The sequence below is a fragment of the Drosophila virilis genome, chromosome 3 (assembly GCF_030788295.1).
Source record: "Drosophila virilis strain 15010-1051.87 chromosome 3, Dvir_AGI_RSII-ME, whole genome shotgun sequence".
In the NCBI taxonomy this organism is placed as follows: Eukaryota; Metazoa; Arthropoda; class Insecta; order Diptera; family Drosophilidae; genus Drosophila; species Drosophila virilis.
The window spans coordinates 10,727,004-10,751,479 of record NC_091545.1 but is presented as its reverse complement, the minus strand read 5'-3'; the positions used below and the strand labels follow the sequence as shown (position 1 = coordinate 10,751,479).

At 43.4% G+C, this 24,476-nt stretch overlaps 2 protein-coding genes, 1 long non-coding RNA gene and 3 other non-coding genes across 7 annotated transcripts; 2 read left to right on the top strand and 4 right to left on the bottom strand.

Moving 5' to 3' along the window:
- The first annotated feature begins 12,405 nt into the window (after positions 1 to 12,405).
- On the top strand, positions 12,406 to 13,815 carry LOC116650644 (uncharacterized). Its single transcript, XR_004303658.1, has 2 exons — positions 12,406 to 12,953; positions 13,022 to 13,815. It is a non-coding gene; the product is annotated as an uncharacterized lncRNA (long non-coding RNA).
- Positions 13,816 to 15,209: 1,394 nt separating this feature from the next.
- Positions 15,210 to 22,925, bottom strand: Sf3b3 (splicing factor 3b subunit 3). Of its 2 annotated transcripts, XM_002047051.4 has the most exons (11): positions 22,770 to 22,925; positions 22,240 to 22,488; positions 21,603 to 21,968; positions 20,896 to 21,370; positions 20,498 to 20,832; positions 19,452 to 19,759; positions 17,215 to 19,198; positions 16,980 to 17,029; positions 16,725 to 16,785; positions 16,488 to 16,542; positions 15,210 to 16,418 (listed from the first exon to the last, which is right to left on the bottom strand). In XM_002047051.4, exons 2-7 carry the CDS (start codon positions 22,463 to 22,465, stop codon positions 17,219 to 17,221), a joined length of 3,690 nt encoding a protein of 1,229 aa, XP_002047087.1. In that variant the 5' UTR covers positions 22,466 to 22,488; positions 22,770 to 22,925; the 3' UTR covers positions 15,210 to 16,418; positions 16,488 to 16,542; positions 16,725 to 16,785; positions 16,980 to 17,029; positions 17,215 to 17,218. The 2 variants fall into 2 exon arrangements, with proteins under 2 accessions (XP_002047087.1, XP_015031239.1); XM_015175753.3 differs by lacking the exons at positions 15,210 to 16,418; positions 16,488 to 16,542; positions 16,725 to 16,785; positions 16,980 to 17,029; positions 17,215 to 19,198 and adding an exon at positions 20,017 to 20,140 and having other exon boundaries at positions 19,620 to 19,759.
- Positions 16,617 to 16,689, bottom strand: LOC6623019 (small nucleolar RNA Me28S-Cm788). Its single transcript, XR_048896.2, has one exon. It is a non-coding gene; the product is annotated as a small nucleolar RNA Me28S-Cm788 (small nucleolar RNA).
- Positions 16,863 to 16,943, bottom strand: LOC6623017 (small nucleolar RNA Me28S-Gm3113). Its single transcript, XR_048895.2, has one exon. It is a non-coding gene; the product is annotated as a small nucleolar RNA Me28S-Gm3113 (small nucleolar RNA).
- Positions 17,100 to 17,181, bottom strand: LOC6623015 (small nucleolar RNA Me28S-Gm3113). Its single transcript, XR_048894.2, has one exon. It is a non-coding gene; the product is annotated as a small nucleolar RNA Me28S-Gm3113 (small nucleolar RNA).
- A 137-nt stretch (positions 22,926 to 23,062) lies between the features above and the next one.
- Positions 23,063 to 24,466, top strand: LOC6622953 (UPF0415 protein C7orf25 homolog). Its single transcript, XM_002047050.4, has 4 exons — positions 23,063 to 23,273; positions 23,336 to 23,662; positions 23,719 to 24,270; positions 24,332 to 24,466. Exons 1-4 carry the CDS (start codon positions 23,124 to 23,126, stop codon positions 24,407 to 24,409), a joined length of 1,107 nt encoding a protein of 368 aa, XP_002047086.1. The 5' UTR covers positions 23,063 to 23,123; the 3' UTR covers positions 24,410 to 24,466.
- The last annotated feature ends 10 nt before the right edge of the window (positions 24,467 to 24,476 follow it).

Sequence of the window (24,476 nt, the reverse complement as noted above, 5' to 3'; positions counted from 1 at the left end):
AATTAGAGAGCAAGTGAGAGAAAGGGGCCCATATAAAGTTTCAAAGAAACCGAACACAACTTGATTATAGACATATTTATATATATTCAAAGCATGTAAGCTTTAAAGTCTTATTCGATTTCATGAGAATCGCATATTTACGAACTTATTTTCTTAGGTTGCAAAGATGGTAAACTGTCAAATACTGGTTACTGGCTCCTCGCTTGGGCCATGTTAATATCTTAAGTTCAGAAAATTATTAATAAATAAATCCCTACTCAACTTCATCTTAGTTATGCTACGAACGTAAAAAAATAAATATAAATTGCAATAATCTCAAAACAACTCCCAACTCATATCCAAAGCAAACTCAAATGCCTGCAAGCCATTCCTGAATGGACTGAAATTACATTGATAAGCAGAACAGGAGAGCTGTCAGCACTTTTAAAGAGTTGGTTTATAAATAGAAACAATGTCTAGACGTTCCAAAGAAAGTATGGGCCACAGTCTAGTCTCAGGTACAACCAGCCAAGAGTGGGTGTGGTGTTTGTGAGTGTGTGTGGCGTATGTGTGTGTCTAAGCTACAACATATTTCTAATTGTCATGCGAGTGGCAGCGCCGGATGTTAACGTCGTCTACCATGTGGCTGCCGTTGTGCTTTGTGCGTGCCTTGTAGCCCAATCCGAATGTGGTCTTTGCTCGAAACGCTGATCGGTGGCTTGTTAGCTTGTCGCTGGCTTGGCCAGAGTGTCCAGGGAGGGACTCCTCGGTTCGTTTGGGCCTGGGCCTGATTTGAATGCGCGTTTGGCTTTGCGCACCATTTTGGTGTGTGTTTTATGTGTGTTGTGGTCGTCGGCTTGTTGTCCATTTGATTGGCGGCCCATAAACAAATCGTCGCGCAATTACCGCCAAAAACAACTGCGACAACATGAAGCAAGACGAGACAACTTCAAGTGGCCGCCGGCAATGGCAACGCCCCCCGCCACAGCCCTCTACTCAGGCTGGCAGTTATAATTAGCAGCAGCAGGAAATTGGCCGGCCATATTCTGGGTTAGACCCGCATAATTGATATTTAATGCGCCCGTATGTGTGGGAGTGGGTGTGCCAGTGGGCCAAGCCAAGCGATGAGTGCTGTGCGATAAATTTGGCACGTTGTTTCCACGACATGACCAACAAGCATCTCACCCCAATCCCCCCCTCCCACCACCCCAACTCAATCTGCTGCTGCTGCTGCTGTTGCGGTTGCTGGTGTTGCTTTCGTGAAGGAAGGTGCAAAATATGACTTACTCGATGCCAAAATGAAGATAACAAACAGCAGGCTGCCAGCCAGGTAACCTGGCCACATCGTGCCCGACGCCAGGTGACAAATCTTGGCTAACCAATCCAAACAACAAACACCTGCATTGCCATTGCAACACCCGGCAGCAACAGCCAACAATAGCCAGCAGCAAACGGCAACAACAGCTGTGATCGCCATTTCAATACCCTTTCAAGTTGATAGCCAATAAAATACTTCATGTAAATTCACATTTCAGAGCCCAAGATCTTGCTGACTAGATCTTAACTTCCACATTATTTGGCTAAGAATATACTCTCATGATACTTTTATAGACTTTTCTTAACCCGTACCTGTTTGAGAAAGGGGTAAAAGGAAGTTTTCAACAGACCGAAGAAAACATATCCAAGCCCATAAGGAATGTAGATAATTTTATTTTGAACCGAACCGTTTTGAGCCTGGTTCTTTAACTCTATGCTTAACACCCAAATAACTCTTTTTGGATTAGTTTTTAGTTATAGCTAAAGACATAGTCTTAACTTTAGTTGATAGATACAAAAATGTAAACATATTTAATTGAATATATTAACATTGAAAAAGTTCCATTTGTAAGATCTATGTATAAGATAATATCCATCTGGAAGATCTATAGAAAATTGACACACCCAAGACTTGAATGCAATTAAAGTTTCGCAAAAGTGAAAAATCTGAGTAAAGAACCGAACCTTAAATTGGGATTTGAACCAATGATATATCAAATTGTGTTATATATAAATCTGTCAAATTTGATACAATTTCTTCTCTAAGGTTTTTGGATTAAAAAAATCAATAAAAAATTATTTTGTATAATTATATTTCATGAACTAATCGTTGGAATTCCGCCTTTAATATTGTGTCAATAACAAAAACTTTCAAGTATGATTGCCTGAGTGAAAGGTACAAGGCCCAGGAATTATGAACTGGCATTTAGGCGGCGCAACAGTTGCCAATTTGGTGGTCGCCAAACAAATATGTGAAATATCGGTCGCATGGCCTTTTAGAGACTGCGTCGCTATTAACAAATATGGCCAGGTTGGGTTGGCCAAAATGCTGCCAATCGACAACTGGCAACTGGCAAAGTGGCAACTGCGGCGACTGTGCACCCAAAGTGCTGACCATTTTGGTGTTTGTCGCATCTGTTGACGCACTTGTTGTTGCCACTGCCACAGTTGCCGTTGCCGCTGCCGCTGCCGTTGCCGTTGCCGACTGTCAACTGGGCGTGTTTTGGATGCACTTGCCTTAAATGTGGCCGCTGCTGCCTCAACACGGCTGGCAACTTTGTTAAATGTCAGTTTTGTGTCAAAATGCATTCGACTGCCAGAAGAAAACCGAAAAAATCATCTTGGCATAATAGAGAGTGGCGGGGGCAGGCAACGGCCGAACCAATGTAGACACTCAAGGAGCTATCAAAATATTTTCGCTGCCAGTTTAAATTTAAAGCGCCCAAAAAAGCGAACAGCACCCAGTGCGCCCATAAAATATGACACGTGGGTAATATCAAAAACCCATAAACAAAGCTAAATTATTGGGCAACACTTGGAAAAATGTATAGAAAAAAAAAATAGAATGAAAAAAATGAAATGAAATAAAATAGAATGGAAAAGAAAAGAAAAGCGCCTCGAAATAGATCGCAACGCATTTAACCCGTTGGCATCATTAGCAGCTCATCTAAGTATATATGGCAGCCTGATCGCGGGCAGGCAACAGCTGGGGCTGACATGTGGGTAGCGCTACCCTTACCCTTGCCTGCCCTGCCTGCCACCCCTCCCCTTCCCTTTTAGGTTGACAGAAATAGCGTGATAATCGTGGCACGCTCTTTTGCTAGAGGAGCGCCCGCCGCCGCCGCCGTCGCCCGCTCGGTTCCTCGTGATATTCACTTCCGATTTAACTGGAACTGCGTAAAGCCCACTCTCTCACACAGATATCGGGGTATGGGACCCGTGCATGTGTGTGGTTTGGCCTGCCACCTCAACCCGCCACCCCTTACCCCCCCCCCCCCCCCCACACCCTGTTTAGTTATTTTCAAAAAAAAAAATCGACTTTTGGTGGAGCATGCGGCTGTCATGTGTGCCAAATGTGCAGCAGACGATCGAATAGCCGTACCTTATGTTTGATTTCATAAATACAAATACGCGCGAGTATTTCCAGCGATCGCACATTTCATTTTCATATACTACATATATATCTATACAGTTATATCTATATCTGTTTCTGCTGGGATATTTCGCCTTGGTGCGCATTAACATGTAACAGATGCGCTCCACATTGCGCCTACAGCCGTCGGCATAGCCACCACGAGAGTGGGGAGGGGGAGGGGTTGGAGGGGCAATGGGCAAGTCTATGGCAACGCATTGTTTATGAACTGCATCCGCAGTCAATAAAACTTATACTTTTTGATACACTGCGCCGCCGATCGTTCATATAGGATTGTACAATATATACTATGATCTATATACAAACAACAATTCCCAGGCCTTTGATCAATTTCCTTTGCTGCCTCATTTTATGAGAAAGCAAAATTAATTAATGAGAATTTTGATTGGCTTAAGTAGCTGGCTCGCATTTATTTGGTAGTTTTTTCATTAAGAGAGGTTTATAAGGCGAAGATTGAACCTTAACCTGATGTAGCCTTGCACTTTTACTGAAAGTTAAAAACCGTATAATGCTTTCTATTATCAGCTTAAAGTTAAAACGAGAATTAATGAGACTTGATCGCATAGAAGCTAGCAGACGGACACATTGAAAGACACACAGACAAACGGGCATGGCTAAGTATATCAACTCGGCTGTTGATGCTGATCAGGAATATATATACTTTTTACTGTATATATTGACACAACTATAATACCCTCTTAAAGCGTTAAAATTAATGCCTTTCCCAAGTTGATTGGGAAAACAAAGACTTTCAGCAGTGTTCACCAAACCGTTGTTGTTGCTCTCAAACTGTAAAGACCCTGGAGGTCTATCTCAATCTTCCCGATCCCACTCGTGACCGGGCTCGTACTCGCTTTTAATGCATGCAAATCCAAGCAGAGCAAATCGCTTATTGCCCCAGCGCCAAAAAAGCAATCAAAGGCCGCGGACCCCGACCGGGCTAAAGTGAATGAATGTATGAATGAATGATGCGGAGCAGAACGAACCTAAAAAAAAAAAAAAAAAAACTCCAGCCGCAACGGAGCTGGGCCAGCGGGCAAGGCAAATAAGCCGAAAACCATTCCATATTCGATTGCCTCCAAAAACCTTTCGAACTTTAACAGCGGATTCAAGCTTCAAAAATTGCGTGAAGCGGCGCATTATGGTTATTACCCCGATGTCGAGCTGTCGAATGGTCGAGTTGTGGATGCCCGATGTCGAACTGTCGAATGGTCGATGTAGCTGAGCCTGAGCCTGAGCCTGAGACTGAGGCTGAGGCCGTGGCTTTAGGGGCAAGGGCCAAGCCAGTCTCTGGTTACGGACAGCTCGCTTTGTTTGCTCATCGCTCGGCGCAGACCTTTGAAGCCAGCGCCAAGCAGCCAAAGACCTGACCTTGTTTAAACATCAAAAACCATATTATTGCCGTGCCGACGCCTTGTGTTTTAAGCTTACTCAGGTTACTCTAGCAGCGAGCACCACGATTCGCTCATGGATTTTGAAGGCATTTTCAAGCAAAATATATACATATTTGGCATTCCTGATAGAGGAACCTAGACAGTCAGCCGACAAGTTCAAAGCCTGAATTCATATTTCTTATAAAATGAGCGAAACACCAAACTGAAGCATGAATCGAAACAAGCATAAGACTCCAATACTTTAATATAAAATCTTTATATAAAATAAACTCAATTAATTCATTAGAAATTGGCAAGAAATCGGACAAATGAACCCAAACCTGGGCTCGGCAGCAAACCGTTGCCTTAATCGAACCAAAAAGCCGAACCATCGAATCATAAAAACCCTTCATAGAGAGAATCTTAAGTTCTAATGTACTTTCATCAGAAATCTCTTAATCTTTGCCGGTCAGGATCTTGAGACGTGTCTGCCTAGAACATCTTTCGATTCGAATCGTACAGAGTCGTGTATTACTATGCATGTTTTTTAGAGTATTTCGTCTTCGGCATTTGCAAGATAATGTTTCAATTCATGTACATCTTTTATTTTTTCGGTTGGTTGTTGAAAAATTGCAAAAGTTAAAAACCATTTCATTGCATTTACAGGGTTTCACTTGCCTCTCGGTTTGCGGCAATTCGATTTGTAGCTGGTTGCAGCAACGCGGCGGCTGCCGCGACGGCCGTTGCATTGTGTAATTTATATGCGCCACAAAGCAGCCCATACACTGGCTGGCCAAATGAAGGCGTTGCGTGGTGCCCGGACAACTACGTGACCTCCAATTTTAGCTCAGTTTCAGTTTCAGTTTCATGTGCGTTGAGCCCAAAGTGCACATGTTGCCGACTGTTGGTGTGGTCGGCTTTGATGCGTGCCGCCGCCTTCTTCAGACGCAGAAAACCACACGCACCACTCCAAAGCACACTCACACACACACACACACACACTAACACTCATTTACCGAGTGTAACACCCAAAAGTTATTCATATGCTAATTTCGCTTAGCGTTAAGAAAAATATGACCAGGCGGTGGCGGGGGGTAGTCGAACTTGTCGTTGCCGCTGAGTTGTGGCATTGCGACGGCCCAACATGGAGCCTACGACAAATATCCAATTAAAATTGTTCAACGTTGCGACAAAATATTGGACTTGGCCGCCGGGTAATATGAAAGCGTGGAGCACGCGCAGTTAACTGAATCGACTCCATATGGCAAATGGGCATCGGAAAAATCGTGACAGAGTAGCTCTGAACTTTAGAAATGGGTTCGACAAATTTGACTAATAAGTCAAGAAAGTCAAAAAGATACAGGTTAAAGACAAATAGATCAGGTGGAAAGCTCGAGGTTAAAAAGGGCATATTTAAAATTTAAATTCGTTTGGAAGGAGTTATAAGTGAACCAAGCGACATTGGATGCATATAAAAAGAAGTTGGCTTTTCTAGATTAAAGGAAATTCTTGGTCTCTTAAGAGAGTCTAATTAATTATATTAGATGGTAAAGTAAAGAGATTTCAAAATGTGCGACAAACAAAGCCTCGAGATTGCTCACAATTAGAACACAAAAGCAGACACATTTGACAGATAGATTATTTATGGTCTACATCAAAGAGGGAACGCTATTCTGCCTAGAAATATGGTCGCTTTTACGAATCAAGACTAAGTTTGTATTACACAGTCTTAAAGCTATACACAACAAGTCTGACAGCAGAGAACAGTCTTAGAGTCACGAGCTTATAGAGTATGTTGCAGTCGGTTTGCTAAAGCAGTCGGTAGCAAAATTTGTTGATGTTCTTTTATAAAAATCTTAGCCTACATCAATGATGGTTCCTGACCAGCATTATCTATATAAAGGTAATAATATTAATCTTAATAATGAAATTAATAAAAGTAAATGTATTAATAATAATAATCACCAGTTTGTCCCAACAATTTATAAGTTCTTGTGTTTTCATAACATAAAAACCATTTAAATTTCTTGAAATACCAAATTTTTTTGGTTACAAGCGTTTTTCAGTCATTGCCTTCCATTGACTGCTGGCTAATTAAGTGTGGAATGTTACAGCAATCAACTGGGTTCATACAATGGCGCCTCGCCACAGCCCCTGCCCCAAGCTGCGCCCCAACCCCACCCCCAGCATGCCACCTTGAGCTGTGCGGTGGTCTGTCCAGATATGGTCAGACCAGCCGTGACTATGACTTGTTCATGTTGTTGGCGCAGCCATCGAAGCTATCAACGCGTTTGTGCGTGGACCTGGAGCGACCGCAAACGGCGTGGCACCCGATCTTTCGGGTGGTGGCGACCGCGACTGTGAGTGTGAGTGTGAGTGTGGCTGCGGCAGCGTGATTATCTTGGTCATTGTTACAGCCGCTTTAATGGGATCTCAGGTTGATTGATTGTGCACACCTGTGTGCCATGAGCTGATGCCGATTTTGGGTTTAGGTTTTCTATACCCTACTTGTTGTGGAGGGTATAATGTTATTTTGTCCCGTAATAGCAGGCAAATTCCTCTTTAAATTATATATACTCTTAATCTTTTTCATATGCAAAAAACCTCTATATCATATAGCTATATAGCAAGAAATGGTCTAAGTCTGATATAGATGGAAGAAACTTTCTATTTTTCAAGATATTCAAGGAATTGCGAGCTTCACTAAACCTTAACATATCGAACCAATATATTAAATGGAACAATTACTCGGAAATCAAGCATTTGTTTAAAATCACATCACTTTTAAACGTCAGTTAGTGTATTTAATCGTCGGCGCTCCCTAAATAGCAATTCTTTCTTGTTTTTTGGTTATTTTCTGAGGTTTTTGTTTCAGTTTTTTCAGCTTTTGTGGCGTCTTTTGTTTTATTGTCTCTGATCCGCAGTTGCTGATGGATTCAGCCATAGCTTTGAGCCCCAGCCAAATGACGGGGTGAAAGCTGAGCTTTCATTTCGGCCATTGTTTGGGCCTCACTATTTTTTCCTACTCGGATTATGCAATGTGAGACAATTATTTTGGCATTTGCCAGGCAAATGAAATCAAACCAAAGCTGAACAAAACAAAAAAAAAAGTACATTTTGGGGCTTGTTGCGCTTCGCTGCCATTTTGATGGACAGCTATTGTTGTTGTTATTGTTATTATGGTTGCTGTTGTTTTTATTATTATTGCTGTTGCCGGACATGTTGGCGCTGCTTGGGTGGCTCCAAATGCTGCCCCCGCATGTGGCAACTGCTGCGGCTATTGTCTTGTTCCGTTGGCCGCTTGCAATTTGTATGAATTTCAAATTGTTGCCTTTATATATACATGCTACGCTTCTGCTGCGTCTCTTTGCTATGGCAGGCAGAAGCAGCCAAGCCAAGCCAAGTAGCAGCAGCAACAGCAGCGCTTGAATGAACAATTTCCGCAGTTGGTCGTCATCAGCGTCGTCTCTGTCTCCGTCAGCGTCTACAAAGATTCTGTTGTACAGCTGCTGCTGCTGTTGTTGTTGTTGTTGCTTTGACTGCGACTGCGGCTGTTTATCGTTGGGTTCTCTGCGCCAAATGAAAATGAACACGTGCGTCCGGTAGCTGCCTCAGCTGCTGCCTTGGCTGCTTGTCGTTCATACAATACTCACACAGATATACACATATGTGTGCGAGTGTGTGTGTGTGTGTGTAGCATATGCCCCGTGCATGTGTCCATCAAAGCACAACAACAATCGCAAGGCTGCACGCCCCAAAAGCAACCGCCAGTCGGCAAAATCAACAAAATTTCACTTTATTGATGAGCGCTGCACTTGAATTGTTGTTGTGTGGGTGCGCTGAATGATCACACAAACACACACACGCAATCACACACACACACACACTCGTTTAGTCATGACGAACTATTTGCAACGCTTGGCCGCACAACGAGGCGTATGAGCGATTTGCTATAAACAACAACAGCTGCCACCAGCCGGTCCGCTGCCCCGACTGCGCAGCCGCGCCCACTCTGCGCCGCTTGTTTGCCTTGTGCGTTGCCAGTGTCTGACAGTGAAACATGCAACTCAGGGTTGACAAATGGCTGTGGAGCCCACCACCTGGAGCACCACGCGTAAACCAAGGAGTGCGAATAAACATAATCAATCGGAAACGGAAACAACAAATGGGACAGACACAAAAACTAAGAAAATATAAACACTTTATTCAGATTTATAAGCTCAAGTTTCATAAGGTTCTATTGAATGAGGGAAAAGCATCTGGCAAATGGGTTAGGTCCCATAATAAACCCCAACTATAAGTCGAGTGCTTTTCTTTTTAGTGCTCTTTCGGTTTGTTGTGGCAGCAGTCAACCAACTGTGCAATTTCAACTTGATAAACTTCAACAGCAACAACAACAACGCGTTTCATTCATTGTTTGTGCAACAACAACAACAACGGCGGCAGCGGCAGCGGCAAAATATACCCAACGCACTTGGCCGGCTGTGCCTGAGTTTCAACAGCTGTAGGAAGTTGCTTTATACATTGCACACAACATGATTCAGCTGTGTGTGCAATACGCGTATAGGGTATATATATACATATATATCGGAGGCCAGACCCCATGTCAGAGCAGATTGCTCAGCTGCTGCCCAACGAAGCTTGGCTCAAGCGAAATGACCCCTGGGAGTTAGCCTTCAAATGCATTCGATAAAGTCTGCCAACCAAACTTAAGCGAATGTAGACTGAAAGTGCGCATGTTTCATTAAACTGCACGAATCAAATTTTTGATAAGCTTTTTTCCAGAAATTCCTGGTATAGGGTACATGGAACGCAAGTTATTTTAAACCCAATCTAATTCTGTGTGTACTGGCACTTATATTACATCTGTTTTTGTTTTTTGTAACTTTGATTGGACTCTGATTGGGTTGATTGAAAGCACAACTGGTGTGTCAACACACTATTTCAGAAATCCTCACTGAATTCTGCGAACCACATCTCAAATATGCTCAAAGCTATGCTAATGATCATTGACTCTGCCCCCCCTTGCCACTTGGCAAACTTGCCCAATTTTTAGTCTTTTTGTTGATCGATCAGTCGAATTCGACTTGTGGCACATGTGGCTCAGCTGTTTGCAATTACGAGTCGAGTGGTAAAAGAACCAGAGAAACACAAATCAAAGGCATTGCACAATTGCGTAACTGCAATTGGGAGGCGGAGTGCAGGGGCTGCAGGGGAAACTGGCTGCATCAAATGTGTTTCAGGTGCAGATGATCAACGGCAACGGCTGCCGTTTGCCGGAACTGAGCGACTTCCGTTCGCTCGCATGTGGCACAGCCCGCACGAACCCCCTTCACTTGATGAGGGGCAGCCAGAAGAAGAAGCGCCAATTGCATTGACAAACAACACGTGTGCGAGAGAGTGTGTTTGTGTGTGTGTGTGTGTGTGTGTGTGGGGCAATCAATGTAATGTTTATGCTGACGCTCGCGTTGCCGGCTGCTCATCACCCGGCCACAGCAGCAGTCCCCACCTCAAAGGCAACCTCACTCTGTGGCCCAACCCTTCCACTCCTTGGGCCAGTCAGTCAGCCGCAAATTGCTTTCAATTATGTTGCATGCTGCTCCCGTTTTTATGGCCCGTTGCTGACGTGTCTCTGTCGCTTGTTGCACGTTGCTCGTTTCTGAGGCATGTTCGTGTTGATGATCTGTGCGACTGATCAACGTACTTATCTGGCAAGTTGCAACTGCAATTGCGGCTTCAACTGCGACTGCGTTCTCGACATCTCCAAGTGGCGGAGTCAGCCCGCGCTGGCTCTTTGTTATACCCTGTAGTTTTTGTAAACTCCGCTTGTAGATATATGAATCCCTTTTTCTCCTTCAGTTGATCTCTGCCACATTTTCATTCACTCTTTGGCATTTGTAATATTATCAGTTCTCTCTCTTATCCATTTTTTCTTTCATACTTTCATATGAACCCCCTTTCTATGCGATTTTCATAATTTCAAATAGGGATTTTTTTTATTTCCAAGTTTTGTACAACCCTAGGGTACCTCCTCGTCGAGCAGTCGGCAACGGCACACTACTAGCCTTTTTTATGGCTCTGATTTTAATCATCGGTTTCAGCATTAAAATGCTCCATTATGCCCGCCGCCCAAGAACCGCAGCAAATTGCTTGCGGAAGTGCGCCACGCCCACTAAAGTGCATGTTTCTAAAGACGCAGATAAAAACGGAGCCGTAAACTAAGAGATTGCGATTGAGTTACTCAACGCATCATCGTGATCATGCCTCAGTCCAATTTGCGCTGTTCAAAACAAACTAAAGTGAAAATTATGTCAAACCTGTTGAAAGAGAGCGAGAGAGAACGCGAGAGAGAGAGAGGAGGGACAGAAAGCGAGATAGAGAGTTGATCTGTAGTCTGATCTAAAGTCAGATCTGCATCTGCTATCGCAGCATCTCGGCAACACGGAATTGAGTAATTTGTTGCAAAAGACAATTAGATGCAACAGATTGTTGACTAAGCGACTGAAACGTTTACAGTTGAGGTTTGTCGTTGAGGACCACAGATCGCAGATCGCATGAAGACATCGCCGTCAACGCCGCCGGGCGAACGCCAGAAATTGGCAACAGCTGGACACGGACGAGCTGCTGACAAGCTGTGTGTGTGGAGTTCAAATGAGTTCAGTGGGCGACGACTTTGCCACAAAAGCCCTCGTCACAATTCATAATTTTCAGTCAATTATGCGAAAATTGCGAGCTCTGGGGCCAAGCCAAAACAAACAGACCTTGGGCCGAGTTAATGACATTGAATGGGGTCAGCCCAGTCGACGCACAGCTAAAGCCACGCATGCGAGCTCACATATAAGGTAGATAAGTACATTTAACTGGCCACGACAGACTGCTGACAGCGAGCCCCAGCTGAGGTTTGGACGCAACTGTGTCATTCCGCTTCTCCCCTCATCAGCTTCTTCTTCTCCTTCTTCTGGCGGTCGGCAATTATGCGGTTGCAGACAGTTTTCTTCTTGCTGCTGCAGAAGACCCTACAACTGGTCCATGGCCCCAGCAGCTGAGCTGGCACGAAATAGGCACCCGACTATAGTGTAAACAAAGCAGAGCGAATTGATAACTTCATGTCTTACGCTCCGATTCCTGCAGCTCATCATAATAGCAGTTAACACTGGGCTTTGGTTCGCCACTTTCCAATTGTAATAACGTTTGATAATCCTTTTGTTAACTGATTTTCTCAGACTTTTTTTACTTTAGATAAAGATATTCAATATTCTACAGAACTCGCAATTAGTTGGTCAATATATCTCGAAAAACATCTTATATCTCAGAAAGAAACTAAATTTCATCCGAATCTTCCTATAGAGCTATATGATATAGTATTTCGACAATAATAAGATATCGCTAATATATAGAAAGCATCGTCAAGACATTGCAAAACAGCAGTTTTTCAAACAAAATCGTAATTTTTTAGCAATATTTCCTATGGCAGCTATATGATTATAGTATTCCGATGTCGTTAAGATTTTTCTGATACGTAAGGGGCATAATGTAAATAATAAGCACCAAATTTGGTAAAGATATCATAAAAAGCAACAAAGTCTATCATACAATAATTTAATTTCGACCGATCGTTTCTATGACAGATATAATACACGGTATATAGCTCCGATGTTAGGATTTTATCAGGTTGGGATTATACCTAAACTTATTGGAACCCAATTTTGTCAAGAAATAATCGAAAACGTTTTCGGATCGTTCATTCCTATAGGAGCTATGTACAGTTTCCTACATATATAATGCTTCCAGTAGTTTACATAAAAACGGACAGACGCTTTACAATTGATACTGATCAAGAATACAAGTACTTTATGGGGTCGAAAATGTCTTCTATGCTACACATTTCGAAATGTTATAATTTGAATAATATTTCAGATTTTGATTCCAGTTTTCTCCGTTTCAACCCATAGGGCTACTATAAATATTTCAACGGCCTAGCCCTTACCAATAAGTCAGTCAATAAATAATTCTGACAAACTCGTTTGGCTATAGATAATTAATAAAGGCTTCACCCGTAAATCCCATTATAAATAATTTCATACCTGTATTGCAGGACCTGCACCTGGGTGAGAATTCGCTTTAGACCATTGGTAGGGACACTTTTAAGCCGTTGAGGCAGCTACGCTCCTAAAATCACTCGTATGCACTACGTCCACAGGTGTTTATCGCAGCTGTGGGACAATCGATTGCGCTGCAGCAATTGGTTTTGACCGGCAATAACTCCATGATAATCAAAACCGAATGCTGGGTAAGCTCCAATTGCTGGACATATATTTCACAATAGCATCGCTAGCCTGAGTGCTGGACACTTTGGGGGACGCTACGCAAGCTGTATTTGCAGTCGAGATCAAGCCAGACAGCTTTGCAGCTTGAGTATCTGGACACACTGAACTTGTCGCACAGCAACCTCGAGTCTCTGGACGAGGAAGGCATATGGCAGCAGGGCAATGTCGCGCCTGCGCAAACTCAATCTGAGCGCCAACAGTCTGAAGCGTCTGCATGCGCTGGCCTTCTCCTCGCTGCTCTATTGTGGAATACCTGTCGCTGGGCGATCCATCCACTGTGCTGGAGAGCCTGAGCAGCATCGTGGAGTTACTCATTAACAACAAGCTAACCTTCCTGCCGAATCTAAATGGTACGCTTGCCAACTTAAAGCATGTGGCCAATCCCTGAGGGCAATCCCTGGCAGTGCGCCTGTTTCACGCAGCTGGAGCGTTGGCCAGGCTAATCACGTTACCAACAAGGCCACTGGCTTCTACAGTGGCGAGAGGCCGCTGTACGTGGTCACATTTGTCGAATACTGTGTGCAGACACTGCCGAAAGATCGACACCAAGATGTTGTGAATGAGTTCGAGGAGCAACTACTATCATGACGGTCCTTAGATGGTAGCTCAGATGAAGACTGATTAATGTGATGAATAAGTGTGGGATGAATAAATGCATTTTTGATGATTGATTGTTGATGATTGATGTTGTAGGTCTTCTATGTAATCATAAGGCAAAAACACGGCCTATTGGTGGCGCAGACTCCTATTAGGCCAAGATAGATGTATTAATTTGAACATTTCCGTTTGTTGGCTGTGTGTCGGATTTTGTGTGTAATGTTCAATTTAACAAACTTTAACTCGAGTTGTTTAGGCAGGGATCTTGACGGGCAGGGACAAGGCAGTCAAATTGCAAATGCACTTGTTTAGCGCTGGGGCGACGACGACGCTTAACGTGACGGCATTCCAGCTGATAATCCAAGCACCCCAGAGTACATATTCTACAAAAACAAAAGTTAATGCTAATGCATATTCCCTTCGATTCCTTTTACACTCACGTCGATTTCAACATCAGCCCAGCGAGGACAGCTGGACCCAGAGGGGGCAGCTGCCGAGCGGCTGACCACCAAGCTCAATGGGCGCTAGGCTAAACAATATAATATAAAAACCGATCGTTAGTAAGCATAGAATAGCATTATAAATACCTAATTTGGACTTCCAACGATAGCTTTAAAATTGATAAGCTAGTTCGCATAGAAACAGACAGACGGACATGACTATATCGACTCGGCTGTTGATACTGATCAAGAATATATATACTTTATGGGGTCGGAGATGTCTCAGTCTTTGCGAAATATAACTATAATACCCTCTACATTTATGACTGTTCATTTCGATAAAAGCTATATGATACATGATAGAGATCCAGCTGATTCCTATACATGTATTGCTTGCAATATGTTTACATAGAAACAGACAGACTCTATATTGACTAGGCTATTGATACTGATCATGAATATACATACTTTTTGGGGCCGAAGAAGTCTCCTATGAGTTACACATCTCGCGAGGCAAATAATATACTCTCCACAAAAGTTCAAAAATGATGATGCTGCTGCTACTTCGGCTACAGCTGCTGACGATGTTGATTATGATGTTAATTATGATGTTGTTAGTGAAGATGATGATGATCATGATGGCAGTAAGACAGCCACAGACCCAGACCCTGACTTTAACTGTCTGGCTGGCTGACCGCGCTGCCTGGCTGGCTGACTGCCAAGCTGATGATTCTATTTATTACATGGCCCGCAATTTGCAATTCCTCTTTTTATTTTTTGCTGCGCTGCGTTTTAATTATTTGGCTTGCCGTTAGTTTTAATAAAGCTGCTAACTGTGAAACGACGTGACTGGAAAATTTACAGCGAAAGTGTCGGCCACGGCCACGACCAGCCCCGTTCTTCGACCGCAGGTCCAGCTCCAGCTCAAGCTCCAGACATCTAACCGATTAAAATCTCAGCGAATTCGCAGAAAATTCTTACACGCAAGCCGCGGGGACAGCTGAAAAGTTGCTGCGTTAACACCCATTTCCATTTTCAAGTGTGGAGCGCGTTTCATGCGAACTTTTTTTTTTTTCTTTTTTATCACGCGAGGCACATTTTGATAAGCATCTGCAGCAGAGGCAAGTGGAGTCCGATGTTGATGCTCAGATCGTTGATCGCCCGGCGCTGATAAAGGCAACAACGCCCCACACAAAGCCAAAAGCCCAAGCAAGGCATGTGGACATCATCCCAGGGACTGAGACAGAGCGCGTTTGCTTTATCTGCAACTGGGCATCTCATTTGCTTGGTCGCTGCTGAACGCATTCCACAAAAGGCAACAGCTTCCAGGCCAAACAAAAAAATGGGCGTGTTTGTATTAGGGCGCAGCAGGCAACATGTGGCAAGTGTTTGCGCCAAGCGTTGATTGTGCTTATCGATGGCGCGATCGCCAAGCTGCAGCTGCATGTGGCATGAATTGCATGCGTAGCTGCAGCCTAGAGACGGCTGCTACTCGTTGTTATTGCTGTTGTTGTTGCACGCTTGCGTGTTGCTCACGTTCTGGAAATGTGCAACAAAAAGTTGCAAACACAAGTGATGTTATGCGATCTAATGATCTAGAAATGAAGTTAATAAATCGTTTAGCCAGATGCCGCAGCGCCAGTCAGCCAGTTGATGATACCCCCTCCTCATCCATCCGTAGATCAACAATGTGGAACACTTTGCGGATGCTTGTTTTATGACCTCTTTTGGCCAGCGTCGACGACGACGACGACCACCGCCGTTGTCCACGTCTGTGTTAGAGGCACGTAATTTGCATAACTGCCGTGTGCTTATAACTCTGTACATAACAAATTACAACAATTTGATTGCTACAGAAAGAGAGAGAGAGAGAGAGATGAGCAGAGAAAACGAGACGTTTAGCAGATATATATTCGTGGCATGCCACAGCGAACACAACGGTAAAGTGTGCCGCGTAACAAGGCCAAGAACAAGAACTAGCCAAACATCATTACTAACAAGGCACAAACGGGTATATTTAAATTACAGTCCACTTTTGTGCTTTGTGTACATTTATTATTATTATAATATCAGGCTTAAATTACATAGCGTGTGTGGCTATTAAATTTGTTGCACAAATGTTTGAATTTGTGCAACAAATTAAATGTAGTATAAATAGGCAGTCATTTAGTGGTTGTGTATTGTGTGTATTATGTGCATATTACGCTTAAATACAAATAATTACACATATAAACTGCAATGGAATAAAAGAATCAAATTAGCAAATTTCAGCTTCATGTTAATTTGATTTCAATTATTTTACCTAGTTAATATTTAAGTTACTTGATCGATTACCCAAAGGATCCAAAGCGCAAGAGCTGCGTAAAAAGGAACAGAAATTGACTTTAGTTTGCGTTCGATTTTCATTTCGACTTGAAAATAATTTCAAATTGTAAACTCAGTAATTCATTTACAATCAAATTATTTCATTAGTCTAACATATGTAAAAAGCATCACAGTAAAGCATTAATTCTTTGAATATTTAATTTTTTATATTTACTTTTAATTTTTGCAAGTGAGTTCCGCTTGCGAGATCCGTAATTTATGGGTTGTATATAAGACTGCAAATAATTAAGAGCAAGTTATTAAAATAGTTGCATATTGTTCAATAAACAATTCCATTTTTAGTTCAATTGAAATTCAGCAATTATCAATTTACACTAATCAAGGCATTTCATAGGTGTCCCAAGGTAAAAACTTAGCTCATCACAATGTAATTTAAAAAAAAAAAAAGTTGTAATTAAACAAAACTCACCTTAAAAAAGAAGTACGTAATGATGAGAGCGATTCCGCATCGACAATTAACTGCAAAAATAATAATAAACGACAATTAATATTTGAGTAACATCTATCATCTATGTATACACATAATTTCAGTTTCAGTTTCATAAAATTTACACTAATCAAGGCATATTTCATAGGTGTCCCAAGGTAATTACTATATCATCAGATAACATATCTCCCACTCATATATTTTAAGCCCCACTCACCTAATTAGAACGCGTAACGGGTGCGTATATCTTCCAGTTTCTTGCAGATTTGATTCGGCGTGCGGAACATGTCGCCAGCAATGCTCTTCTGCTTCACTGCATCAATAGATAAATACTGCTCGCACAGATCGCCGTCCAGGACATTCTTTACCGGATAATAAGAGCTGCGGTAGCTGAGATGATCGCGACCGCACAAGGGGGGATTCTCATTGCGCATATGCATCTCCAGGTGCTGGAAAAAGTCATAGTCCTCGCGACTGGTAAACGGCACAAAGGCGCCGACAGTGCCACTTAATGTGGCATAGATGAGTGCCTCTGAGCCACCAGGAATGAGCGTGGCTTTCTGCAGCGACATGATAATCTCGCCCACATGGAATGAACAAATGTTCTCCGACTTTTGCGAGGCGCCCGACAATAGGCCGCGATCCCAGAGCGACTTGGTGCCGGTGGGATCTTCGTCTACATCATCGGTGACAGAATGTGGCAGGCGTTGAATGCTCAAATTTCCAAACTTATCAGCAATTGCAATGGTATCATAATCAAGCAGTGTAGTGGCCGTCACCCAACGCGGATGGGTATCATCGGCGAATATAATTAGTTGATTCTCGGCGCGACGATAGCGTATAAAGAAGACAGACTCCTGCACATCCGATACGTAGACGCGATGACCCATCGCTTGAATGTTGACAATCTGGTAAGGAATGTGTTTGTTCTCGCACTTGCGCAGCATTTTCTTTTTGCCAAGATCATAGATGCGGAGCATGCGGCCACAGCCAGCCAGCAAGCGACCCTGGAAGCCACACAATGCGCCGGGTATCTCATCGATCTCGGTGCGATGCAAAAACTCCAGAGCTGAGCAGGTTGGATCTATTTTGTAGATATCAATACAGCCGCCCTGCGAAATGCGTGGATTCAACTGCAGGTCCTTGGCGATGCCCACGGCCAAATAATAACGACCATCTGCCGCAACGGAGAACTTAAGCAGCGTCATAGACATTATGGCCTCGTTTTGTGTTAACGGCACGCTGAACATCGTCTGGCCATGCATGGCATCTAGACAACGTATTTGCGAAGCCCACAGACCCAGGCCTGCCTTGGGTGCAGAGAACACATCCTCGGGCAGCACTTCATTGATGAAAGCGTTGGCCATTTCTCTGGCCAATTCACGCTCCTCGTCACCGGCAGCGCTACGCATTTCCTCGGCCATTTGTTCTTTACGTGTATTCTTAGTATCCTCAGTGTAAGCATTATGATCTGTTTCGGCAATTAGCATCCGACCCGTATCCGGATGTATGACAAAGGCGCGCGGCGTAAACTGCAGTGGAAAGGCCACCTGATTGAAGACAGCGCCCAGTTTCTCCAGCGCCAGGATACGCAATGTGTTCGTCGAAATAGCCACAATGCCCTCACTGCACTGCTCGCTGGAAAAGCCCGAGGCATACTCCAGCGTCTCATACGACAGCGGTGTCAAATGGAAACGATTCTGATGGTAATAGGACAGCCAAGTACGGCTGGACATAGCCAACACGGCTTCGGCGCCCTGCATTTTAATGCGAAACAGCTTCACCGGTCGCGAACCCAAGTAACGTGTGCGCGTATCCGCCAAGTCACCAGACACGGGATCCAGCACAGTACGTAACAAGACACCGTTACTTAATCCAATATTCAGATAGATGGTGCCTTTATTGCTGCCACCGCTGCGCTGTGCCGGCACATCATCATCCGCACCACCAGCATTGGTGGTGCTCTCTGTGTGACCCATTTCGACCAGACACAGTGACTCGGCTGGCGAGGGCAGAGCCTGCATAGAGCATGGCGACAGACAATTATTCGGATCCAGCGAAAGTATGCGCACAGTGTTATCAGCCAGACCGACAGCCAAGAACCAAGAACGCTGCTCGCCCTCCGGCACCGTGCCCAAAGCCATGCACATTATCTCGGCCGGCATTTCTGAACGTTCCGTATATTCGTTTAGCTCACCAGTCTGTAAAAAAAATGAATTTGATCATGTTAGTAATTAGCCCAGAAAGGGTTATTAAAGAAATAAGACAATACATTGTCTAACAAATGCTCAGCACTGCAGGACACATAGTGTCTCAACATGATTGTTCTTTTTCGTGTTTTTGTCATCAGCGCAATTTCGAGGAGAGAAAAGCCAATTACAGATTACGGACATACATATCTCGCTCCACTGTAACTATCTTTTCTCTTTGATTGTCTCAATATCAACTGCTTACCGGATCCATTTCAAAATAGACCAGCTCACGACCAGACAGCGTTATGACCACTTGACGTTGATTAACGGCGCATTTGGTAATGGATTTCTTGCCGGGCGCTTTCCACTCGTTCACACGCTTATCGGATCGTATATGACGAATGCCATCTGGATACACCTGCACCAGAGCATCGTCGCCGAGCGCAGCACAACACAATGTTGGCGTGGTGCCCAAAAAGCCGCTGTCCGTCACTTCCTCAACGGTTTCACCAATGCTCAGAACCAGTGTGGCATTCACGAAGGAAACGATAATATAGGCATCAAATTCGTCTAAAAGTAGGAGCACAACACAAAAGAATTTGTCATCAGTCAAAAGATTCTTATAAGAGTACACAAATTGTAGGGAATTTTACGACATTGAATAATCAGGTTATCAATTTGTAATCAATGGAGAATTCAGCTGAAACACGGTTGATAAGTAATCACATCATGTTCAATGTCTAAGCTTAAAATTAAATTTCAATAATCATATGTAGTAGCATTTTGTAGTATCTGTTGACTTAAGAGCTGCAGTAATGTTGCCTTACCTATCGCTTCACAAAAGACAAATATAAATTATAAGTATTTTACACGAGTGTATTGGATTACATTCGTTTTTATATCTGTTCGATAGTCACACACAACAAACAGTTGACGTCTGTGTTTAAGCGCCTGAAATAAGAGAGAACTGGTGGTTGATAACTTGTGGCTTTTGGATCGGGTTTATATATAGTTATATAGACTAGGATTGTTGGTACTTTCTTCTTCACATGTCGGTAAGTACTTATTGCTGACCATATTGCCACAATGCGTATAGTACAAGAAGTTTTTAAATGTATTTTAGTAAAATTGTTTGAAATCAACAATCCTAGTGCAAACTATATATAGCAATATCATTGTTTATCTTGGGGTATCGTGTTCAGTATCATCAATGCACCAGTTGAATTATTAGAAACATTTCATTGCTAGCAAACTTAAGGCCTAAACTTAACAAGCGCAAAGATAAATAAATCCTTGTTCTTAACTCACCATCAATGCGTTTCTTGACAGTCCACACAGCATTTGGATTGCCGGGCAGCTCAGAGACAGCCATCTCCGATACCTCAAGACCGTGACGCAGTACACGAAGTGTTGAGCGTGGTCCACGCCCACAAAGCACATACAACTGCGGTGTATCTTCATTTGCCAGATCAGCCACCTGTGAGGTGATAATCGGCGCAAACGAGGGTAACTCATCGACCAAGACGAGATTCTTTAATGCACGTGGAGCAAAAAAGAAGGTTTCACCCTCCTCCAGTGGCATAGCAGAGCTGAATTCGGGTTCGTCATCGTCGTCGCCCAGATGTGCAATTTGGTACAGATAGCTATAAGCATAGAGCAGGTTAGCAAAGCTTAGACAAAAGTTCAAAAATCAGTTCTGCACTTACTGGTTGCCAAATTCGCTGGCCACAAATAGAAAACCAGTCTTCAACACACACATTGCCGTCGCGGGAGGCACTGTATCAAAGTACTTCAGTTTTATTTCAGACACCACATCGTCATCCGTCTCGAGGGTGATCTTAAATATATCACCCTGCTCGGTTTGCAGCAAAAAGAAGTACATGCTCTTGGTGCGATGTGTTGCAGAGCATATAAAGATCATGCCACGCTCCGGATCATCTAGATCATTGCGTCGACGTGGTATGGGACAACGTATGTCGTGCTGATCGCCCAGATTCTTATAAGTCAGATAATTCTCCGAGCAAATGAGTACACCGGAGGGTCCGTCATTCCCACCGGGCACAGAAACCAAGAAATTTGCATGCTCTTCCAGTGGCTCCGAGTACTTGCGCACCACATGATTTAAGCCCAAGTCAAGTTCATAAAACGTTAGAGTTTGTTGTGTGCGTTGGGCAGCATCACCTGCAAAATAATAAAAAATTGTTTAGAGAAGCAAAATACAATAAACTTGAATAGAATGTGGGCCACAAATCAGTGAAGTGCTGCTAGGTAATAACAGCAGCACCAATGGTTCAGTGGTCACATTTATCTAGCGCTCAGTTACAAAACAGTGTCTATGGAGGATTAGCCATAGCCACCGAACATTTAGGCGCCAAGGGTACGAAGGATATTCAGATGGTACGGCTAATCATACCTGATGGATCCAAGTCAGCTTCCTCATAGTCGATCTCCAGACATGCAAACATTGGATTATCAAAACCAACATCCACGCCAACCATGTGGTAAGTCAGGGTGTTGGACTTGTGTGCCTCCAGTGGCGAAGATATGGTAAGTCGGGCCTGGGTATCTCGATTCATGATATATGCCAACTTTTGTTTTTCAACGGCACCAATCATCACTGCACGACCCTTTGGATCAATGGCAAAGTACTGTCCAGGCACAATACGACGACAGCCCGACTTGCCGAATGTCTCTTGATGCACCTTTTCCAGCGAATTCTTGCTGGGGATATACTCCAGAATTACAATGCGTCCAGAATCCGAGCCCACGACGATATAATCTATGAGAAGAGAAATCGAAGAACTAATATTATAAAGGAATGTATAAAACTGTACTTTTTGCATATTAGAATATCTTGTTACTCGAAGTTTCAGTTCGCCATACCATGTGATTGGGGTTATGGCAAATGCGACGCCAAGTTGGATTAATATCGCACTTAGACACGTTAAATAATGTCAAACTGGGCACAACCACAGAGCTGCCCCCAATTGGATTCTGTGCGTAAAACATACATACACATACATAATATACAATATACAAATGAAACCAACCTTTTGTGCCTCCTGTTAAACGAAAGGCCATAAGCGCACGTATGCAGCCAAAGATTTCCGTCGACATCAGCGTATGTACTTTGCCGGTGTTCGGATCGGGCCGCAGCAGCTCCAGCGACTTGCCACGTGAGAGTAGCACTTCCTGCTGCTTGCCGCCCGAAAAGTTGCCGTGCACCGCATGGGTGACGCCAGTGCCTTTTTGGAGCGTCAAATTATACAGGTACATGTCGATGCTGTACTATTTTAAGCCTACGGAAAAAATTTTTTAAGTTGAGGTTAGAAACGATCGACACATTTTTTATGCAGAAAATAGATTTTTTTTGGCGTAATTGTACTACTTTAATAAAACCAGGGCCACAGTAAGATGCTCGTGTCGCCCAACGATGCTAGTAAGCAGTATTTATTTAATCTTTGCACGGTTAAAAAATGCGACCAAACCACAGACATTTCTGCTGTTCTGGAGATACCTTCGTGCACAGTTATCACTTAAATATTAACAAATTCATATAGTTTGGTACAAAGATTATTACCTTTTGCTATTTTATTCAATTATTTTACACATTTTAACAATGATGCGTTCAGATTAAGTTTTTTCACTTCACATAAACGGCGTCATACCACATAACAACCGCTTGGCTTCACCGGCGTAGAAAAAGTGGAAGGAAGTGAGTAATGTCGGCGTTTGACAGCACTCTGAGCAGAGTTGCTCTTTGTAGAGTTGCTTTGAGCAGAGTTGCTCTTTGTAGAGTTGCTTTGAGCAGAGTTGCAAGCACTTCGATAACAATATTCATATTGTCCGGTTCGGCAGCCCTGAACGAACAGCTGACCGATAACAATAATATTGAATATAAAAAAAATTGCTCGCTTAAACTCAGCAGGTGGCAATGGAGATGGAGGACGCTCTGTATGCAGATGCCAATGATAAAATAAGGCTAGGGGAGGAGCTTAAGAAATCACTGGTCGAATTCGAGCAAATACCTGGGGTTTCAAAAGTGCAAAGGAAAATCCAGCAGGAACTTAAATTCTTGGAAAAGGTTTGACTGTTCCATGATACTAAAATGTCTATAAACAGCTAGTAACACCGATTAATGTGCAGGTGATACGTACCAAGACGTTAAAGGAGAATCACATAACTAGCAGCAACTTTGTCAATTATGAATTCCTTATTAAAACACTGCGCCTGCAGCAAGGAGTCGTCGATATAAACGCAGTCTTTCCGCTCGAATCGCGTGACAGTCCGTTGCGTGTGGATATTGTTGCCAATAACGGTCTAAAATGGATTAAGGTTATAGCGCGCAACTCCAAGTCCATCGAAGATGCGGCAAAGGGCTGTGTCAGCTTTGGCGCCCGCAGCGTCCTGGATCAAGCCAGCGATTACTTGGAAGCCAGCGAGCTACACTTTTGCATGTTCCAACGGCCCAAGGTGAATGCGAAATGCGTAACTAACTTGTCGATTAATGCAATTCAAATGCCTTGCAGGTAGTCTTCTACTTCTCCAACAAAATAGATAGCTCGTTGCACGATGAGCTCAAAGAAATGGGCGTGCAAACGGCATCACTGGAAGAGCCCGACCTGGATGTGGATCAGTATGCCACCATATCGAACGAACTCAATTTGGATGTGACAACATTGTTGGCATACGTCAGCGCTCTCACAAATGGTGGCTGCAATTTTGTGTTCAAGGAGCCTCTGTTGACCGAACAAGCCGAAAAGGAGCGCGAGTGTCCAGTTAAACCCATACTTGATAAAATATTTCAAGGCAAGCGACTGGTCTGTTGCCAATTGGCCAACGATGCATTTCAAAATATTCTCAGTGTATTGGGCGGGCCCAGTGAGCGGGCGCTTGCTAACGAGCTCATGAAGCGGGTAACAGTGTATCCGGATGTGGAGACGATACCCCCAGAGTTTTCCAATTTACGCTTTACGGCCAACGTGAATGAGCGTAGCTTAAAGATATTCAGCTTTGGCATGGCACGTAAAATATTTACAGTTACGTCGAACAAGGCATTTGTGCGGTCAGCAAAGATGCAGGTAACGTATTTGGGCCAAAACAAATCTCTGTTTTTAGTATACAATCCAATAATAATTTCAGGGCATAAACGTGCCCGTTTTTGTGCATGCATCACGAGCACTCACCGAGGGTAAACAAGCTAATGCTAAGGCGCTGTAGTGTTATTTTTTCTTTATACAAATATTGACCTATTATTAAATCTTGTACTTATACAAATTTGAATAGT

What these genes read in the sequence shown, in the direction of transcription:
- Sf3b3 (XM_002047051.4), bottom strand. Translation starts at nt 22,465, where the DNA reads ATGTACCTGTATAATTTGACGCTCCAAAAAGGCACTGGCGTCACCCAT. An exon ending in TGTCAAGAAACGCATTGATG is followed by an intron (nt 19,760 to 20,497) that starts GTGAGTTAAGAA and finishes TCCTACTTTTAG; the next exon opens with ACGAATTTGATGCCTATATT. An exon ending in TCTATTTTGAAATGGATCCG is followed by an intron (nt 19,199 to 19,451) that starts GTAAGCAGTTGA and finishes TTTTTTTTACAG; the next exon opens with ACTGGTGAGCTAAACGAATA.
- LOC6622953 (XM_002047050.4), top strand. Translation starts at nt 23,124, where the DNA reads ATGGAGATGGAGGACGCTCTGTATGCAGATGCCAATGATAAAATAAGG. An exon ending in AACTTAAATTCTTGGAAAAG is followed by an intron (nt 23,274 to 23,335) that starts GTTTGACTGTTC and finishes ATTAATGTGCAG; the next exon opens with GTGATACGTACCAAGACGTT. An exon ending in GCATGTTCCAACGGCCCAAG is followed by an intron (nt 23,663 to 23,718) that starts GTGAATGCGAAA and finishes AATGCCTTGCAG; the next exon opens with GTAGTCTTCTACTTCTCCAA.